Genomic DNA, 16,917 nt, shown 5'->3' with positions numbered 1-16,917 from the left:
AGAAAACGGACTGGCATCCCACACGGCAGGATGTCTGTGGCTCATCAAAGCTGGAGTGCAGGACAGCAGGGCTGGGAAGAGCCTCCAACAGGAGAAGATTGAGTGACTAAGGAATACCTCACACTCACAGCCCAACGTTTTCACGTTCGCAGCATCAGATAAGCTTTGTTGTTGTTATTTTTCTTTTTCATGCTCTGGATGTTTCAGATTCTATGAGGTAGGTAATCATGATTAACCCAATTTTATAGAAAAAAAAAAACTGGATAATCTCTGACATTTTAACAGAAATAAAAAGAGGCAAAAATAGATTTTACCAAAATTTGCTTTTATGGAAGCCTCTCTTGCATTAAATAAATTGTGCTTTTCAAGGTAAGGGTTGTAATCTAAACATCTTCCTTCTGGCTGTGTTGCCACTGAATATAACAATTGGCCTGGATGCTCAACACTTGAGCTGTGTATGCGAACATTAATAAATATTTAAAGTATCCTTGTTTCCTGCTGCAAACACCATATTGCTTTTTCCAGCAAGTCCACAAAATTGGCTGTGTCCTCGCAACAACACTTACATGTCATGTTGACCAGCTTGTCCACAGTGTGCTGCTCTTCTCCATAGCCGAGGTACTCATTGGCTACAATCTCCATATACTGCATGAAGGAACAAACCAACAAGCCAGTCAGGAGGACACCGAAAGCACACAAGGAAGCAAGGAACAAGATGCTGCAGTTCTTAAAATAAACTGTAGGTGGCATAACAGATTCATCAAATAATACTCTCGCGCTCCTTCTGTAACTGTTACCACTCAAGTGCAAAAGGTGGCTGGGTTTCTAGATTCTTTCGCTTCTCTTGCATGCTATGAAGTTGAGGGAAAGACCATCTCAAGGCTGACTCTATAAACTCTCGAAAGTCTCAAAATTACTCTTAACTAAGTTTGTGGTGTAATTTAGTATCCAAATACAAGATACATATAATATATAGCATATAGAATGTATATTCTTCAATGTTATCTTTTTAGGATAATTTTTATAATACATTGTATATATTTTACTGACGTTATATTTTATAATCTCTGAATATATGTCTAACCAGCATACATGCAGTTAGCAATAATCAGAATAAAATGGGTACTGAGTAGTCTGATAATTCTCACTGTGGATAATTGATTACAATAAACAGGTTCAGGGAAACAGGCAATTTCTAATATTATAATGGAAGTTAAAATGGATAAGAAGATGCTTTGTAACATAATCTTATGAAACATGTTATTAAATGAGGTAAACCTCTAGTCAATTTAAAAAGTTTCTTGAAAACAAAAAATAAACATGAATCAATTTTCTAAGAATATAATAGATTTAATGTTAAATTGCCACAAACTTAATTTTCCATTAATTATTCAGACTGAGTTTGCAGGGCCACATGTTTATTATGAAAATCATTCTTTCTGTAAACATTATGCAGGTTTTAGGAGACTAGCCTGTTCCAACTCAAAAACATGATCAGAAATTTTGTTTTATTCCAGCCTGGCCAACATGGTGTAACCCTGTCTCTACTAGAAATACAAACAAAAATGATCAGGGCATGGTGGCGCATGCCTGTAATCCCAGCTACTTGGGAGGCTGAGGCACAAGAATCACTTGAACCCGGGAGGCAGAGGTTGCAGTGAGCTGACATCACACAACCGCACTTCAGCCTGGGTGACAGAGTGAGACCCTATCTCAAAAAAGAAAGAAAGAAGGAAAGAAATTTTGTTTTATTGTATTAATAAATGCAAGCCTCTGAGTTGCTCAGTATATATACTCACTTGCTTACCCTCCCTCAGTAGTTAGCAAAGCAGAAAAATAAATAAGGTCAAGAATTCCTTTCTTTGTCATCTATTTATTAGTATTTTAGTGAGCACAGTAATCGTTTTCTTGTTTGAAAATGTTTTGAACATCTTCATAATCAGTTTATTATCTTGCCAGGCCCAGTGGCACACACCTGTAATCCCAGCTACTCAGGAGGCTGAAGCAGGAGGATTGCTTGGGCCCAGCATTTTGAGACCAGCCTAGGCAACATAGTAAGATACCGTCTCAAATATATATACATATATATACATATTTATTTTCCTCCTGCCACATGGTATATACAATGCTAAGGGCTTGAGCCTTCCAGCCATTGCCCCTTTTGTTGTTGTGAGGCAGAGTTTCGCTCTGTTGCCCAGGCTGGAGTGCAATGGTGCAACTTCAGCTCATTGCAACCTCTGCCCCCAGGTTCAAGCGATTCTCTGCGTCAGCCTCCCGAGTAGCTGGGATTATAGGCACCTGGCACCATGTCTGGCTAATTTTTGTATTTTTAAGAGACGGGGTTTCACCATGTTGGCCAGGCTGGTCTCAAACTCCTGACCTCAGGTGATCCACCCACCTCAGCCTCCCAAAGTGCTAGGATTACAGGCGTGAGCTACCACACCCCGCTGCCTATTTCTTATTATTACTAGCTAAAGACATGTGACCTTTTATAGCACTCTCTTATTTGATCAGGCTGAGTAAAGTGAGCCCAATTAGCCAGAACAAAATGTCGTGGGTTCCTCCCTGCTCTATGAGTATCATGCCTCACATTCACGCTTAACGCTGTCTGTCCCTCTCTGGGGCAGACAGCATAACATAGGAAAGCCACCTTCTGTCACATATCCTTTTAATTCTTGCTCAGAGCAGGCACAAAATGAAAAGGCAAGACCAGCCACCACAAAAGGAATCTTACCTGAGCTAGGTTTTCAATCCCACCTAAGCTATGGAGTATTTCCTAATAAAATAAAAGCAACAAAACACATGTAAATGATGAGGGTAGAGGGAGAAGTATATTTTACATGCAATTTCTTTACTAAGTTGTCATATTTATAATTATTTTGTGAAGGTCTACATTCTAATATAAATATGGAAAACTTATGGTATGTCATTCATACTACCTTTAAAATAAACTATTAATAAATATGAAAGTTGGGTTGAGATTAAGAGAATGAATCTGTGCTCAGAACCGCAGCCTGCCCCCTCCTTCTTCTTACCTCCTCCTGTGTCATCATAAAATGTTTGAGTTGAGAAGAGCCATTAGACACCATTTCATTCAGTATTCTCATGTTACAGATGAGGAAAACCAAGACACAGAAAGAAAACCATTTTGCATAACTGACGAACCTGGATGAGTTCGTCACCAAACTCCAAGAACCCTCAGCTAGGTCTCTGCCTAGTGTCCATGAACCAGCAGCACCGGCATTACCTGGGAGCTGAACAGAAATGCAGAATCCTGCACCCACCCCAGACCTGCTCAATCACACTCAGTTTCAACAAGATCTCCAGGTCATACGCACGTACAGTACAGTTTGAGAAGCATTGCTCTAGGACAGAAGGAGCTTCTCAAAATTATTAGATGAATGATCTTATTAGACCCATGCTCTAAATAAATGTAAAGATAATTTTTGACAATGTCTCCTGATACAGGACTTTAAATTGTGAAATGGAGCAGCCTGGAGATCTACTAATAATAAGTGCTCTTAGGTTAGCCACATTGTCATTTATCTATAGACAAATATTCTCAGGTGGCTTTAACCTGCTTAATTACATCTGTATTGACATCTCTCTCCTTACTTAACATGCACACAAGGAAGTTATTTGAAACATAAACAAGAGCCATAATTTCGATTCTGGGAAGTGCACAAGGATGAGTACGTGAGCATGGGAGAGAACAGTCTAGCTCTGCCATGAAGCCAGTGAGTGGGCAGACTGGGAAAAGGCACAGGGGCCTTTTTCTCTCAAGGCCTCCTGGGTCAAGGTTTTCATACTCTGTATAAAGTGAACTTGGAAATACTGAACACACTTACATCTAAATTAAATTTTAAAATAACATTTAGAACTCAATTAAAAATAGTTCTATGACTACCTACTAATTTGAAGCCTCATCAATGCTATTCACTCTAGAAGAGCTATAATTAAAGAGCACGAGAATATTGTACATATGATCTCTATTTATGGTAGGAGGTTTCGTACACATAAAAATTAAAATAACATTTAAAACCAGTTATATTTATTCAACAAACATTTTTTTCCATTCCACCTATGTAAAATCCTTGAGTTAGGCTCTGGAGACACAAATATGTAGATGGCAGGGGTGTGCTTTGCTGAACTGTAAGCAAGCATAAGGTGGGTATACAAACAACTAGAACTTAAGACAGAACAAGATAACCGTTAAAAGTAAATTATACATGCAGTGTTATGAGGGGCCAAAATAGAGACACCTCATTCCTCCTGAGAGGACTAAGAGATACCTCATGTGGGTGGTGGTCTCTAAGTGGGGACTGGAAGGATGCATGGATTTGCTGAGTAAAGATCGGAAAGAGGTGAAAATAAAGGAGATTCCAGCAAAGAGAACAGGAGGCTCAAAGGTGAATAGAAATTGTGCAGACAAAACATCAAGACATGCTGTAATTCCGAGAGAAGCAGTTCCATAACTCCATGGAGGGTATTATTGGGAAAAAATGTCAGAAACTTAGGGTGGATTCACACTGTGGGAGGACTTAGATGTGAGCCTGAATTTGAATGTTTTCATGCAGACCATGATACCCAATGAAAACATGTGAGCAACGGACTGGCCAGAATTAGCTGTGGGGACTTCCTTCTAGTCATAAAATGAACCGGAGATGGGGAGGGTATCAACTGGGAGCTCAGTTGGGGGTCAGTGACAGCAGGAATAAGAATGGAGAGAAAGGGGTAGTATTTGAAGCGATATGATCAACTGAACATGAAGAAAGATTGGAAGAAAAGAAGCAAAGTCAAAGACATCAGTCTATTTTAGTGGGAGTGGCTGGGAACAATGTCATAATGAACTAACACAGGGAAAAAGAAAGGAATAGGCTGAGACAGAGGAGAGGACTCTATTTTGGACATACTGCAGTGCTGATGGGAGGCCCAGGTGAAAAAAAATACAACAGGCCACAGAAAATGAGGTGAGGGCAAAAGATTAAAATCTGGGAGTCGTTCACATGAAGGAGATTTATCTGAAGCTTGGGAGTGGGAAGACACCAAGGAAGAGAATAATGTTTAAATGGTCATGGTAATGTTATTTTTAAATGTTTGCCATGACAATAAATTTATTCAATAATTTTGATGATATGGGACTAACTCAATGTTTCCTAAACCATGTCCTGGAAACAGTGATTTTATTTTGTGCAGCGGATGGAATTAGGCATTCTACCAAAAAAAAAAAAAAAAGAGACAGAGAGAAAGAGAGAGTTTTATTGTCCAATCAGCTTGGGAAATGTAAGGTAAAACAGATTTAACAAATTCTGTATCTCAAGACTCTTTGGAGCTGCTGTACACTGTAAGTCTCTAAAAGAAGAACTAGTGTGCAGCTTTTTCTAAACATCCCTAACCAAAGCACACTTCATTTCCAAGGACACGTATTACTCCTGTGGAATAAAGTTTGAGAAGTGCTGCTATAAAGTACAAGAAGGAGAAAGACGCTTACTCCCTCTTAGAGAATTTTGTCATTATGTTATGTACTCAAGAATTTAACCTTCGTTTATGAAATGAACACTTTCCCTCCGTGCTCCCATGGAAAGTGGAGCAAGGCCAGGAGATTGTTCACAGACCCTGGTCTTCCTTGCATTTCCTTTCCTTATACCAACAGGACTGTACAAACCCGAGAGTGTAAACTAAAGAAAACCATGACTACAAGGTATGTATACACATGGGCTTAACACTTCTAGTTACTGACCTGAAAAGCAAATATGACTGCAAGCTTAGATTACAGCAATGCGCCCTGTGTGCCCTTTTAGCCCTCAGCATCTTTCCCTTGTCACAGGCCAGAGGGCCATAAAACTGGTTTCTATATTTCTGAGTCTAATGACTTGGAGAAAGTCCCCTAGTTAATCTGAACTTCAGTTCAATCTGTAAAGTGTGAACAATGTCCTTCCTAAGCTTACCCCTGAATTGTTCCTTTTTTAAAAAAAATAGAGTCAATAATATAATACTGGTAAAAAGTATGTTTTTAAAAATGGAGCACATTTTGCCAATATATTTTTATTACAGCCAAAACTGTCATTTCCATTTGGGTGCTCTCATCCTAAGCCTACGTGGCAACTAAATCAATGAATGCTGAACACACTGCATAACCATTAACACTGAATTACTGACATGACCATTTACTCCTCTGTTCAGATCATCAGTGGCTCCATAAAGTTTATTCTTTTTTGTTTGTTTGTTTTTGTTTTTGAGATGGAGTCTCGCTCAGTCGCCCAGGCTGGAGTGCAGTGGCGTGATCTCGGCTGACTGCAAGCTCCGCCTCCCGGCTTCACGTCATACTCCTGCCTCCGCCTCCCGAGTAGCTGGGACTACAGGCGCCTGCCACCACGTCTGGCTAATTTTTTCTATTTTTTAGTAGAGAAGGGGTTTCACCGTGTTAGCCAGGATGGTCTCAATCTCCTGACCTCGTGATCCGCCCACCTCGGCCTCCCAAAGTGCTGGGATTACAGGCATGAGCCACTGCGCCTGGCCAAAGTTTATTCTTTGGTTATGATTTTAATGCCCCTCTGTGGACTGGCCTTTACCTATCTTTCTAGGTTTGGAACAGTAACCACTCTTCTAAAAGGCTTGGTATACTTGATTTGTAGGAGGATGAGAAAAAAGGAAATACAATAGATACTTCTAAAGTTTTCTACCCTAAGTCTGACAAAATATGGTGCCATTAAAAGAATCAGGAATTGATTCCAAAAGTTCAAGGATGAGGGGAAGAATTGAAGAGCCCCATTATAAAGTTATTGAGTATAATATGCTACAATTGCTGTTCTCAAAGTTTTGGTCTCAAACCCCTTTACACTCTTAAAAATTACTGAGAACCTCAAAGAGCTTTTGTTTATATGGGTTAGAATGTATCTGTTTATATTTATTGCATTAGAAATTAAAAGTGAGAAATTTTTAAAACACAAGAATACACAAGTACACGTTCCATCAGTTGCCAGGGCCATGATGTCATGAGATGTTGTGTAGCTTAAAGAAAATTCCACTGCACACATGTAAGAGAGTGAAAAGACAAACAACATCATTTCGAATAATTTAGCATCATGTTGAAGACAGCTTTGATCTTATGGAACCCCTGAAAGAGTTTCAGAGACCTGTAAACAGTACATGGGCCCACACTTTGAGAACCATTATGCTACTGTGTCATCGAGGTGGTTGTCTAACATGTCTCTGGAAACTTGGGACTTAAAGGGGAAAGTTTGAGGCTGAAGATATGAACTTGTCAACAAACAACAACAAAAAGATAGTTGAAGCCAAGAGCTTGGAAGATATGGGAGAAGACAATAAAGAAAAAAAAAAACTTTGGGGAAGGTTACTTAGGAAGACAAGGTTAAGAATAGGAATGTGTAAATAATACCCAAAAAATGCTGAATAAATGCTAGAGGTTCTCAGGATCAGTATAGGCAAAGAGAAAATGTGAAAGTGTGTCTCCTGCTAAAAACAGGTTGGGGAACGTAAGGGATGAGAGAAGACTACTCAATCCCACTATTTTTTATTATTGTTTCTAACATAATTGCAATTCAGGATCTTTTAAGGTTTTCTCTTTATCTTTGATAAGCAATGTGCTATGGCTTCACTATAATGAATCCAGGTGAACATTTATCTTTATCCTGCTTGGGACTCCAGCTGTAACTGACATCTCAAAACCTCAATACATGTCTTCCTTTAATTCTGAAAAACTCTAAACAATTATATCTTCAAAATGGCTTCTCTATCATTCCTTCCAGTCTTTCCTGGCTGGAACATTCACTAAACATATAATGGAAACTGTACCGGCAGGAAAGATCCAGTCTACAAGCCACTAGTTTGCAACCTCTGAGTCGAGGAATGAGGACTGCAGCATGGCCCAGTGTGGTCTATTTAAATGACTTCCAGAGAGAACCTTGTACATAGAATTCAATGTGCAAGTTATGCAATACATCAGTCCTGGTGGAAAGGAACTGGATTCAGGAGACATAGCCTGACCTTTCAAAAAATATAGTATAAAAGTAGGAGGAGGACTTGAAGGAATAGATGGGTCAAGAGAAGAACATTTTTATGATAAGGAAAAATAGAAAGAGAGCAGGTAGAAGGGTAAGCCTTGGCCAGGGGGAGGAATATTACTTCTGAAATATGAAGGAAGTAGAGTTGCAGGATAACCCAAATATTTCAAACAACAAAGAGAAAATAAGATAGCTCCCACTGGGATGGCCTTGGGCTTCCCTGTAAAACAGAGGATGATATAATTTGATGAGAATAATGGGGGCAGGAGAGGGTTTGGTTGAGAAAAGTGAAGATGGCTTGGAAGAGCCGCTATGGACCCTGCGGTACTGACTGAACAAGAGAGGAAACGAACAGATACCCATGAAAAAGGCATGCTGAGAGTCACTGGCGTTAAGTCGCAAGTTGTAGTAAATCCCAGCATAGCTTTGTGACTTCAGCCAACAATTCTTGGCACCTCAAGATGTTAAACAACTGCCTGAGCACGTGGTCTTCTGTGTGGAAAGAGTGCCAGGGAGGACAGACTCAGAGATAATTCCCTTCTATGGAAAGGCTGGCCAGCAGGACAATATTCATTTAATATGTGTCTTGGTCACAAAATCTCATAAAGTTGTCTCTGAATTTTTTCCTTCAGAGGGCAGTACAATCAACCCTGTTCAATCCACCCAGAATGAGATTAAGAAAGGCAGAACTTTAGATGGGAGATCAGCAGAGTAAGACACTCTTATCAACAGTTTTTCTGAACAAACAGAACATCTCTAGGACAAATATTTGCTAGTTCAAGTCAGATTAACCGGACCTTCCTCCTGGAAAACTTTATTAATATTACACATATAATGTTTTCATCTAAACTGAGACACATTGGGGAATAAAAGACGGTGCTATGAATAATTAAGTGGGAACAGTAAGCGCATAATAAGACTGATCCAGGCAAAAGGAAACTTATGGCCTATGCTCATTTATACATGACCCAAAGAGAATTGCAAAAAGCAGCTCAGAAATGCATGGAACACACAGTTCTGTATGGTTGGTCACAGGAAAGTAAGGAGGCTTACCTACGCAGAAAACTGTGAGCAACAAGGACAGAAAGCCATTTCAAGGATGCCCTGGCTCACATATCCAAAGGGCTGTGGTTAGCTAAATTACAATAGCACAAGGCCAGTTTAGAATACAGTATGAGGAAGAGGACGACTCTTCTAATCGAAAGATGTGTAGTGCCCATGAATCCCAGAAGAGTCCAATCAGAGCAGGCTCTGTGGCTGGTTGGTACCAAAATACTTTCTCAAATGCCAAATATGGAAAAGATGGTTACTTCTGAAATATGAGGGAAGTAGAGTTGCAGGATAACCCAAATATTTCAAACAACAAAGAGAAAATAAGACAGCTCTCACTGGGATGGCCTTGGGCTTCCCTGTAAAACAGGAAATGGTTACTTTTCCAAACTTGGCACATAAAGGAAACATATTCTGAGTTAAATAACAATTCATCAATAAAATCGAGTTCGGAATTAAAGGTGTGAGCTTCCTAGTAGCTTATGAGGACAGGGCATAAAAGGAGATACTTTTTCAGTTAAAAAAAAAAAGTGTTAAGTAAGCTTTTCTTTAGAGCCTCACAGCTAGAGCACTATGTCTTCGCTACTCAAAGTATGGGCCGTGAACTAGTAGCAATAGCATCCCTGGGAAATTTGTTAGAAATGAAGAATCTTGTTTATACCTACTGAGTCAGATTCTGCATGTACAAGATGTCCAGGTGATTCCCATGCACATTAAAGTTTGAGAGGCACTAAAAACAGAGGCCAGGCATGGTAGTTCATGCCTGTAGTCCCAGCACTTTGGGAGGTAGAGGCAGGTGGATCACCTGAGGTCAGGGGTTTGAGACCAGCCTGGACAACATGGTGAAACCCCATCTCTACTAAAAATACAAAAATTAGCCAGGCATGGTGGTGCATGCTGATAATCCCAACTACTTGGGAGCCTGAGGCAGGAGAATCGCTTGAAACTGGGAGGTGGGGGTTGCAGTGAGCCGAGACCATGCCATTGCACTCCAGCCTGGGCAACAAGAGAAAAACTCTGTCTCCCAAAAAAAAAAAAAAAAAAAAAAAAAAAAAAAAAAAAAAAAAAAAAACCCAGAGGTGGCACATCAAACTAACTACGGAAAGAAGGAAAAGATTCTTTATTTTTTTTTAGACAGAGTCTCGCTCTGTCACCCAGGCTGGAGTGCAGTGGTCCAATCTTGGCTCACTGCAACCTCCACCTCCCAGGTTTAAGCAATTTTCCCTCCTCAGCCTCCTGAGTAGCTGGGACTATAGGCACGCGCCACCATGTCCGGCTAATATTTTTGTATTCATAGTAGAGATGGGGTTTCACCATGTTGGCCAGGCTGGTCTCGAACTCCTGACCTCAAGTGATCCACCCGCCTTGGCCTCCCAGAGTGCTAGGATTATAGGCGTGAGCCACCGCACCCGGCCAGGAAAAGATTCTTGACCTCAGTGCCCTCCTTTGGGATAAGCGGGAGGCTCCTTGCTCACCTCTAACTCAAATTTGACTCTAGAGGTTGGGAAGAGATTGACCCTGGAGCAGCTAGTAAAGCTCCACTGGCTGCCTCTCAGCCACATGAGCAGGCCACCACTCATCACTGCTGACTTTGACCTAGGGAGCTGCTTGGCCTTGAACATGTTTGAAGATGTGGCCAAGTGTATACCTTCTTGAATGGTAAATGGTTTAAAATGCCAGATAGCAAAGAAAAACATGGACCAAAAAGTTCAATCCACTTAATCCCGTAAGTAATACAACAGAAATATACAAATTTTTGGTCCCCATTAAAGCGCTCCTCTCAAATCTTTTTAAATAGTAGATGAGACATTCCCCATATATGGAAGCTATTGAGTTGTGAGAGAGAAAACAAAAAGTATACATGGACTACTTCAAAGAAAAGCCCATCAGTCTTTTATTACGACTTTATAACAAGTAAAAAAAATAATTGTATTTATCCAACCAACCTGATAACATGGATCCCTCATCAGTAGCCTCAGACAGATTAACACTCTCAGAAAATGAATAGATGGGGCTCGATTAACCCACTCTCTGAAAGAAGAAAACAAGAGAACATGTTCACGTTTAAAACCCCAGTGTGACAATTCATAAAAATGCAAGGCTATGAAGGAGTATAAAGAACACACGAAGCACTTAGTTAATTTGCACTGGGGACTGTTATTTGGTACTTGAACACTTGACCCATTTTAATTCAAAACACATTTAAACTATCAGTGTGGAGGAGAGGCCCCCCAAACGTATTTGGTTCATGCCACCATCCTTACTGACTCAGTAATATTTCATAGTACCTAAGATCAAAAGAAAGAGCTAAATATTCCAAAATTTAGGTAGGTCCAACTTGGTAAGAATTTATGCCGTAACAAATTGGTATCCATTTGAAAAAATAATACATTACATCAAAAGATTATTTTCATAACCACACTTACTTATTAATGGGGGTGTGTGCATTAGTGGAAACAAAACAACTTCTCAATCTTGGGAATCAGTCTGGACTTCACCATCTTTGTTTTCTCTTCCCCCTTTCATAGAGTACTTGTTTTTTTATCATAGCAACCACTGAAAACTCAGCTTCTGAAAGGTATGCCAATCAGCTAAAGGAAGGCAGGACTACCTAACATTGAAATCATAAACTGCCTTCAGTTGTTCATGCTGTATCTGATGGATGTTGAGTAGCACTGAGGGTGTTTTTGGTTTTGTTTTTTAGAAAATTGAAAATATCTCACAGTGTCCCCTGGGAGTTCTCTGCAGCCCTGAGGCAGTTTGGTGCTCAGTTTGGGAAACAGGGATAAAGTATTTTTTTAGATTAGTTTCCCCAGAAGCAGACCCTGAGATGAAGATTAGTGTATGCAAATTAATGATTGAAAGCATGCTCTCAAGAGAGGCCAGTAAGAGAGTGGGAGAAACAGGAAAGGGAAGAGGAGAAATCCAAGCAAGGGTATCACATCAGCCAAAATCTCCCCTCAACCCAATCAGTGGGGCTCTGGAATGTAAGTTACTGCTCAGAGTTGTCCCATACTGAGGCAAGGGCACTGGGCTTTTCTATACTACTGAAGCTGTTGCCATTCGCTAACAGCCGCAGGAGGGACTGATGGAACATTCCCAGACACTCCCACTGGCTCTCTGTGCCTGAAGGCAAGGCAGACTCAAGGAACCTGAGGGTGGTTGGTGCAAGTGTTGTTGGAAAAGAAGGTGCCAAAACCAAAAGGGTGAGAACGGGAGGATTCTGGGCAAAGCACCAATATTACCCTACAGTTCTATAGTGAGATTCAGCAGAACCCTTTGAAATCAAAGTCACAGTCACTGGAGAAGTCATATTATGACAGAAATTGAAGGTGTATTTGCCACAGGTCTGTTCAGAGGGAAAAAAAAAAAAACCTGGATTTTTGCTTCGAATACTGAATATAGCCAATATCCAAAATACCATCATCAGATTTCTAAAGAACTATTTAACTTAAAAGTATCACTTCAATGCCATCAAATGCTGCAAGTATTCACTCAACTACCTTTTGAGAGGCTTTCAAAAAGTATGTTTCTTTAGCAAAGAATGATTTAGTTGCATCCTTCAAAGGTCTTTAAAATAAGGACAATTTCAATTTTGCAATGTTTTTGAAAGAAGCCAGACACTAATCAAATTCAGAGGTGGTCACAAGGCCTTGCACCCACCAGCTACTCAAATACACATGGATGACCAATTCTCTGATTTAAACCAGTGTGGTAAAGGTAAGCACATATTGGTCTCATTTTAGGCACCTCTCATTTAGATTTAAACCTAAGGGAGCACATCAGTCAAGACAATCCCTCCACTGACATGCCTCTATGAGCTCAGAAGCTGAGGTTAGCTTAGAAGTAGGAAGTCAGGGTAGGGATAGTCTATGCTCTTTGGTGACACCCACATCCCTTCCTGACCCTGCTGGGCCACTGTGAACAATTTCTATTTTGTCGCTCAGCTGTCCCACATCCAGTTATAGCTAGTAGTAAATGCAGTCAAAATGTTAAAGCTTTTCAGTCCGCTCCCAATGTTGCTTCATAGGCCATAGAATGTGCACAATGCAAGGTGCATTTCACATCAATTGTTGAGGATACTTGTACCCAAAGAGTTGGAGCAACAGAGCCCAGACTGAAACTAGAACCCATGGCTTCCTGAATCTCAGTTTGATAGTTAGCATGTCTGAAATTGACTTCATGAACCCCCCCTCAAGCCTGATTCTTCCAGTCATCTAGAAACCCTTGGTGTTCTTCTTGCCTCCTCTATTTCTCTCACATTCTTTGCCAATTCCTCAGCAAATCCTGTCTGCTCTACCTTTAAAATATCTGCCTCCACAACCTATCCATTTCTCACTATCTCCTCCACCACCACCCGGGATCAAGCCACCATCATCTTTTGCTTGAACCATTGCAAAAGCCTTCTATCTGGCATCTTTGCTTCCAGCTTTGCCCCTTCCTTTACTCTCTCACATCTGCCAATATGATTCTTTACAAACACAAGTCCATTCATGTCACTCCTCAGCCCAAATCCTCCAATAGACCCCATCTCATTCAGAATAAAAACCAAAGTCCATACCATGACTCATAGGCCCTCCAGGGCCTGGCCTCCCCATTACACCTCTGGCCTCATGTCTTTCCACTGCCCCTTGTTCACTCCCTCCCAGTCATGCTGACCTTCTCATTACATGGCTGGGCCAAGGTCCAGTGCCTAAGGTGCTTCCCATGAAAGCCTTTTGTGGCTTTTCAACACTGGAACCTCATAAAGAATTTGAAAGATGTTCTCCATGATATGAGGCCAGTCACCTGCAGTTGTTCTAACCACCATGTATGTTGTGCAGAAGTGGCCAACACAGCACAGACTGAACTCCTGAGGTGAGAAAGAGAGACTGAGTGCTGCCATGTACTGGAACTTGGAAACAGAAGGTGGTCCTGGCCAGGTGACACTTGCTCACATTGCCCTGCAAGCTAGTTCCATAGTGGTGCTTGGTGCACACGTTAACAAAAGCCTAAAACACAAAGCATCTTCTATTTCATACTCAGCCAAGAAAAAGTGAGGGAGATAATGGAAGCTATTCTAGACTAGAATCTACATAACTTCTCCCACATCTCCCACCTCCACAGCTGAGCTGATTGTGTATCCAGCAAGAATAAAGATCTGCCCCCTTGTCAAACAGAGCAATTACTTGAGCTGTGGACCCAAGCCATCCATTGCCTGGCCTGTCCCACACTGATCCTCTGCCTCTGGGTACAGTTCAACTTTGTCTCCTCTACGATCCTGAGAAATTCAACTCTGCCCCTAAACCTGCACGTCTCAAACCTGAGTGAATGAGAACCACCTTCCTCAAAGTTAGGATGAACATTTGTAGTGACTGCCACTAGAGGTGCTACTCCCCACCCCACCCCACTCACACTCCACCCCAAGCCACTCACCATTCCTTCCATCTACAAAGACTGACTTCATGGGAAGGAGGTTGATAGGTAGGCTCTTCCCAAAGCCTTATATTCCTGAGTGCTCATTATAGATTACAGTCCCCCAATAAGGCCTGGCTCTGTGGAGAGATGTTGAGTAAGATGTCCAAAGAATTTCACTGGCTGAGGATTACTCTTCCTCCCATCACCAAGACTCTTGGCAGCTATGCTGCCCACCACAGTTGCCATCAACACCTTGGCCCCTCCTCTGGCCCAAGCACCCTGTCAGTGACCCCTTTTTGCCAAGGTGTCAAAGCCCATTTTCCTCTGAAAATAGAGTCAGGATTCAACCAATCCCAAAACTGCCAGCCAGGCAGAATTATCCAAGGCCACATCCAGGATGTACTATGGGTTCATCCTGAATTCAGATCGGACATAACCTGCATTGGGAAAAATAAACCAAATTTGAAATACATTTTGAATTCAAAATAATCATCTATGGGGGCACTTATTAAAAATATGGTTATTCTAAAGCTCCTAATACAGAGAGGATATCTTTAATCTTTATAATTAGGAAGAGGGCACATGACAAGTTTCTCTTCCAGGTGTTGGGTTAGCTAAAGATAGCATGCAGCCTGAATTATAGGGCAAACATACTACATCCCAAAGATCTAACAGAAATAATGATCAGGTTGCAACAGCTGCTAGCAACCTAGTGACGTTGAATGCTAATTACTTTTCATTATTTAAAGGAAAAGCCATGGGGCATTTTAAGAGATGATTCATGCTACAAATATGTGTACAGTTGGTATTTTTACCAGTAGCCATATACAATCATCATGAGGAAATTTCATGACTTTTCCAGTGATTTTTCATATTAATATAAATATAAAAAGTTTGTTTCCTTCCCACCTCCCAGGAAAAAGAAAAGAACAAAAATTCCAGAATAGTTTTTTTTTAACTAATAAAGAAGTGTATATAAATGAAGAGTTCCAGAAAAATCTCAGAGTTGAAATTTCTGTTTCAACCAAATGGCATTTTTGTTTTGTTTTGTTTTGCAATTTGGTAACTGAAGCCCAAAGCTATTAATATTTCTACGTGGCCTCTGCTGCTGTAAATGTAAATAGAATTCCTGGTGTCTGAGTCCTCTGGCTTCTCCTCTCTTTGCGCTGACCTCTGAAAGAGCAGTTGTTCCTTCCTTGGCTCTCAGCCCTTAACCCACTGCAAGGATGGGGCACATGGGATGAAGTGCTGGTGTTCAAGGAGAATTGCATGCTCTGTAAGACTATATATTTATATATCTGTTTGCCAAGAGCTGAGGGACTAGGAAACACACAGCTTAGTGCAACCAGAGAATTACAGTGAATAATAGTGACAGATTATAAAGACAGGCACCTTTATTTTACTGACTCAGCAATTGTGGCCTGGAGGAGCTGAGTGTCTGGCCCACAGCTACACAATAAGTAATAGAGCCAGGTGCCAGACTCCCATTCCAGTGCTCTTGCCATCCCTCCCCTCCACCTGAGTCTAACAGGGATGGCTGAAAAGAAAGTGACTCTGCAGATATGTTTAATATGGGAACAGTAGCATTCAGTAGAGTGGCATGGGGGCAGCCCTGAAAAACCTGTCTGCAAAGATAGTATTTCTCTAGAGGCCATGTCTCAATATAGCAGCCACACAGAAGCAAATTCATGAGCGGGCAAATATTTGTCCCCTCTTATGACTGAACTTATGCCACTGTTTTCACAGGACTATTAATACATGGCAGCGTGATGAGCTCCCGCCACCCCTGTCCATGACCACCTGCCATTCTGCTGTCAGCATCAGGTGCCATCTTCTGCCATCAATATAAAAAGAAGGAAAAGCACTGGAGACACATTATTTGAAGAGAGAAAGAGTAGACAGGGTTTCAACTTCTTACACAGTAAGAGAAACAAATATGTGATGTGAGGGTTCCAAGTAAAAAGTCAGTCCACGAAGCTGTGCTATTATAATGAAGCAGGGTTAACTGAACCCAGGAACTGATGCAAACGGCAGAAGTGACAACATTGACCGTCATTTGTAGCACACTCTGTCTCTTTCATGTCACAGCCCTTTTCATGTTGTAGTACTGTTTTCATTAACACACAAGACAAACCAAAACAACCTGACATCTTTGACTCATTAAAAATAGAGGAATTCAAGCCTATTTCAAAACAAATATCACCTCAAATTCATAAGAGTCCCATTTTTTTGGAGAGCTGAAAAACCAAAATTCACATCTATGCAAAACTTAAAAAAAAAGAATATATGTGAAGAAATCCATCCTAAATGATTATTTAGGGAATTCTCACTGACTTATTTTGTTATTCTTAATAGGTCTTTGTTCTTTCTCTGTGTCACCTATTAAATCTAGCATGAAATGTACACCCAATCAGAAACCCATCAAATGGATCATGTTGGCCCCTAA

At 40.8% G+C, this 16,917-nt stretch overlaps 1 protein-coding gene across 19 annotated transcripts in view; it reads right to left on the bottom strand.

Annotated features, from left to right (window-relative positions):
- The window catches only part of NEK10 (NIMA related kinase 10), a 251,860-nt gene that overhangs the window by 193,788 nt on the left and 41,155 nt on the right, over positions 1-16,917 (bottom strand). For all 19 annotated transcript variants that reach the window (XM_063637016.1, XM_055285235.2, XM_063637000.1 and 16 more), the window contains 3 exons: positions 11,021-11,105; positions 2,735-2,776; positions 567-645 (listed from right to left, as the gene is read on the bottom strand). In XM_063637016.1, the coding sequence (XP_063493086.1) occupies positions 567-645; positions 2,735-2,776; positions 11,021-11,105 (206 nt within the window). The remainder of the gene's footprint in view (positions 1-566; positions 646-2,734; positions 2,777-11,020; positions 11,106-16,917) is intronic.

This window comes from Symphalangus syndactylus, chromosome 1 (assembly GCF_028878055.3).
Source record: "Symphalangus syndactylus isolate Jambi chromosome 1, NHGRI_mSymSyn1-v2.1_pri, whole genome shotgun sequence".
In the NCBI taxonomy this organism is placed as follows: Eukaryota; Metazoa; Chordata; class Mammalia; order Primates; family Hylobatidae; genus Symphalangus; species Symphalangus syndactylus.
The sequence above is the reverse complement of the archived record's forward strand: the minus strand, read 5'-3'. Positions and strand labels throughout refer to the sequence as shown.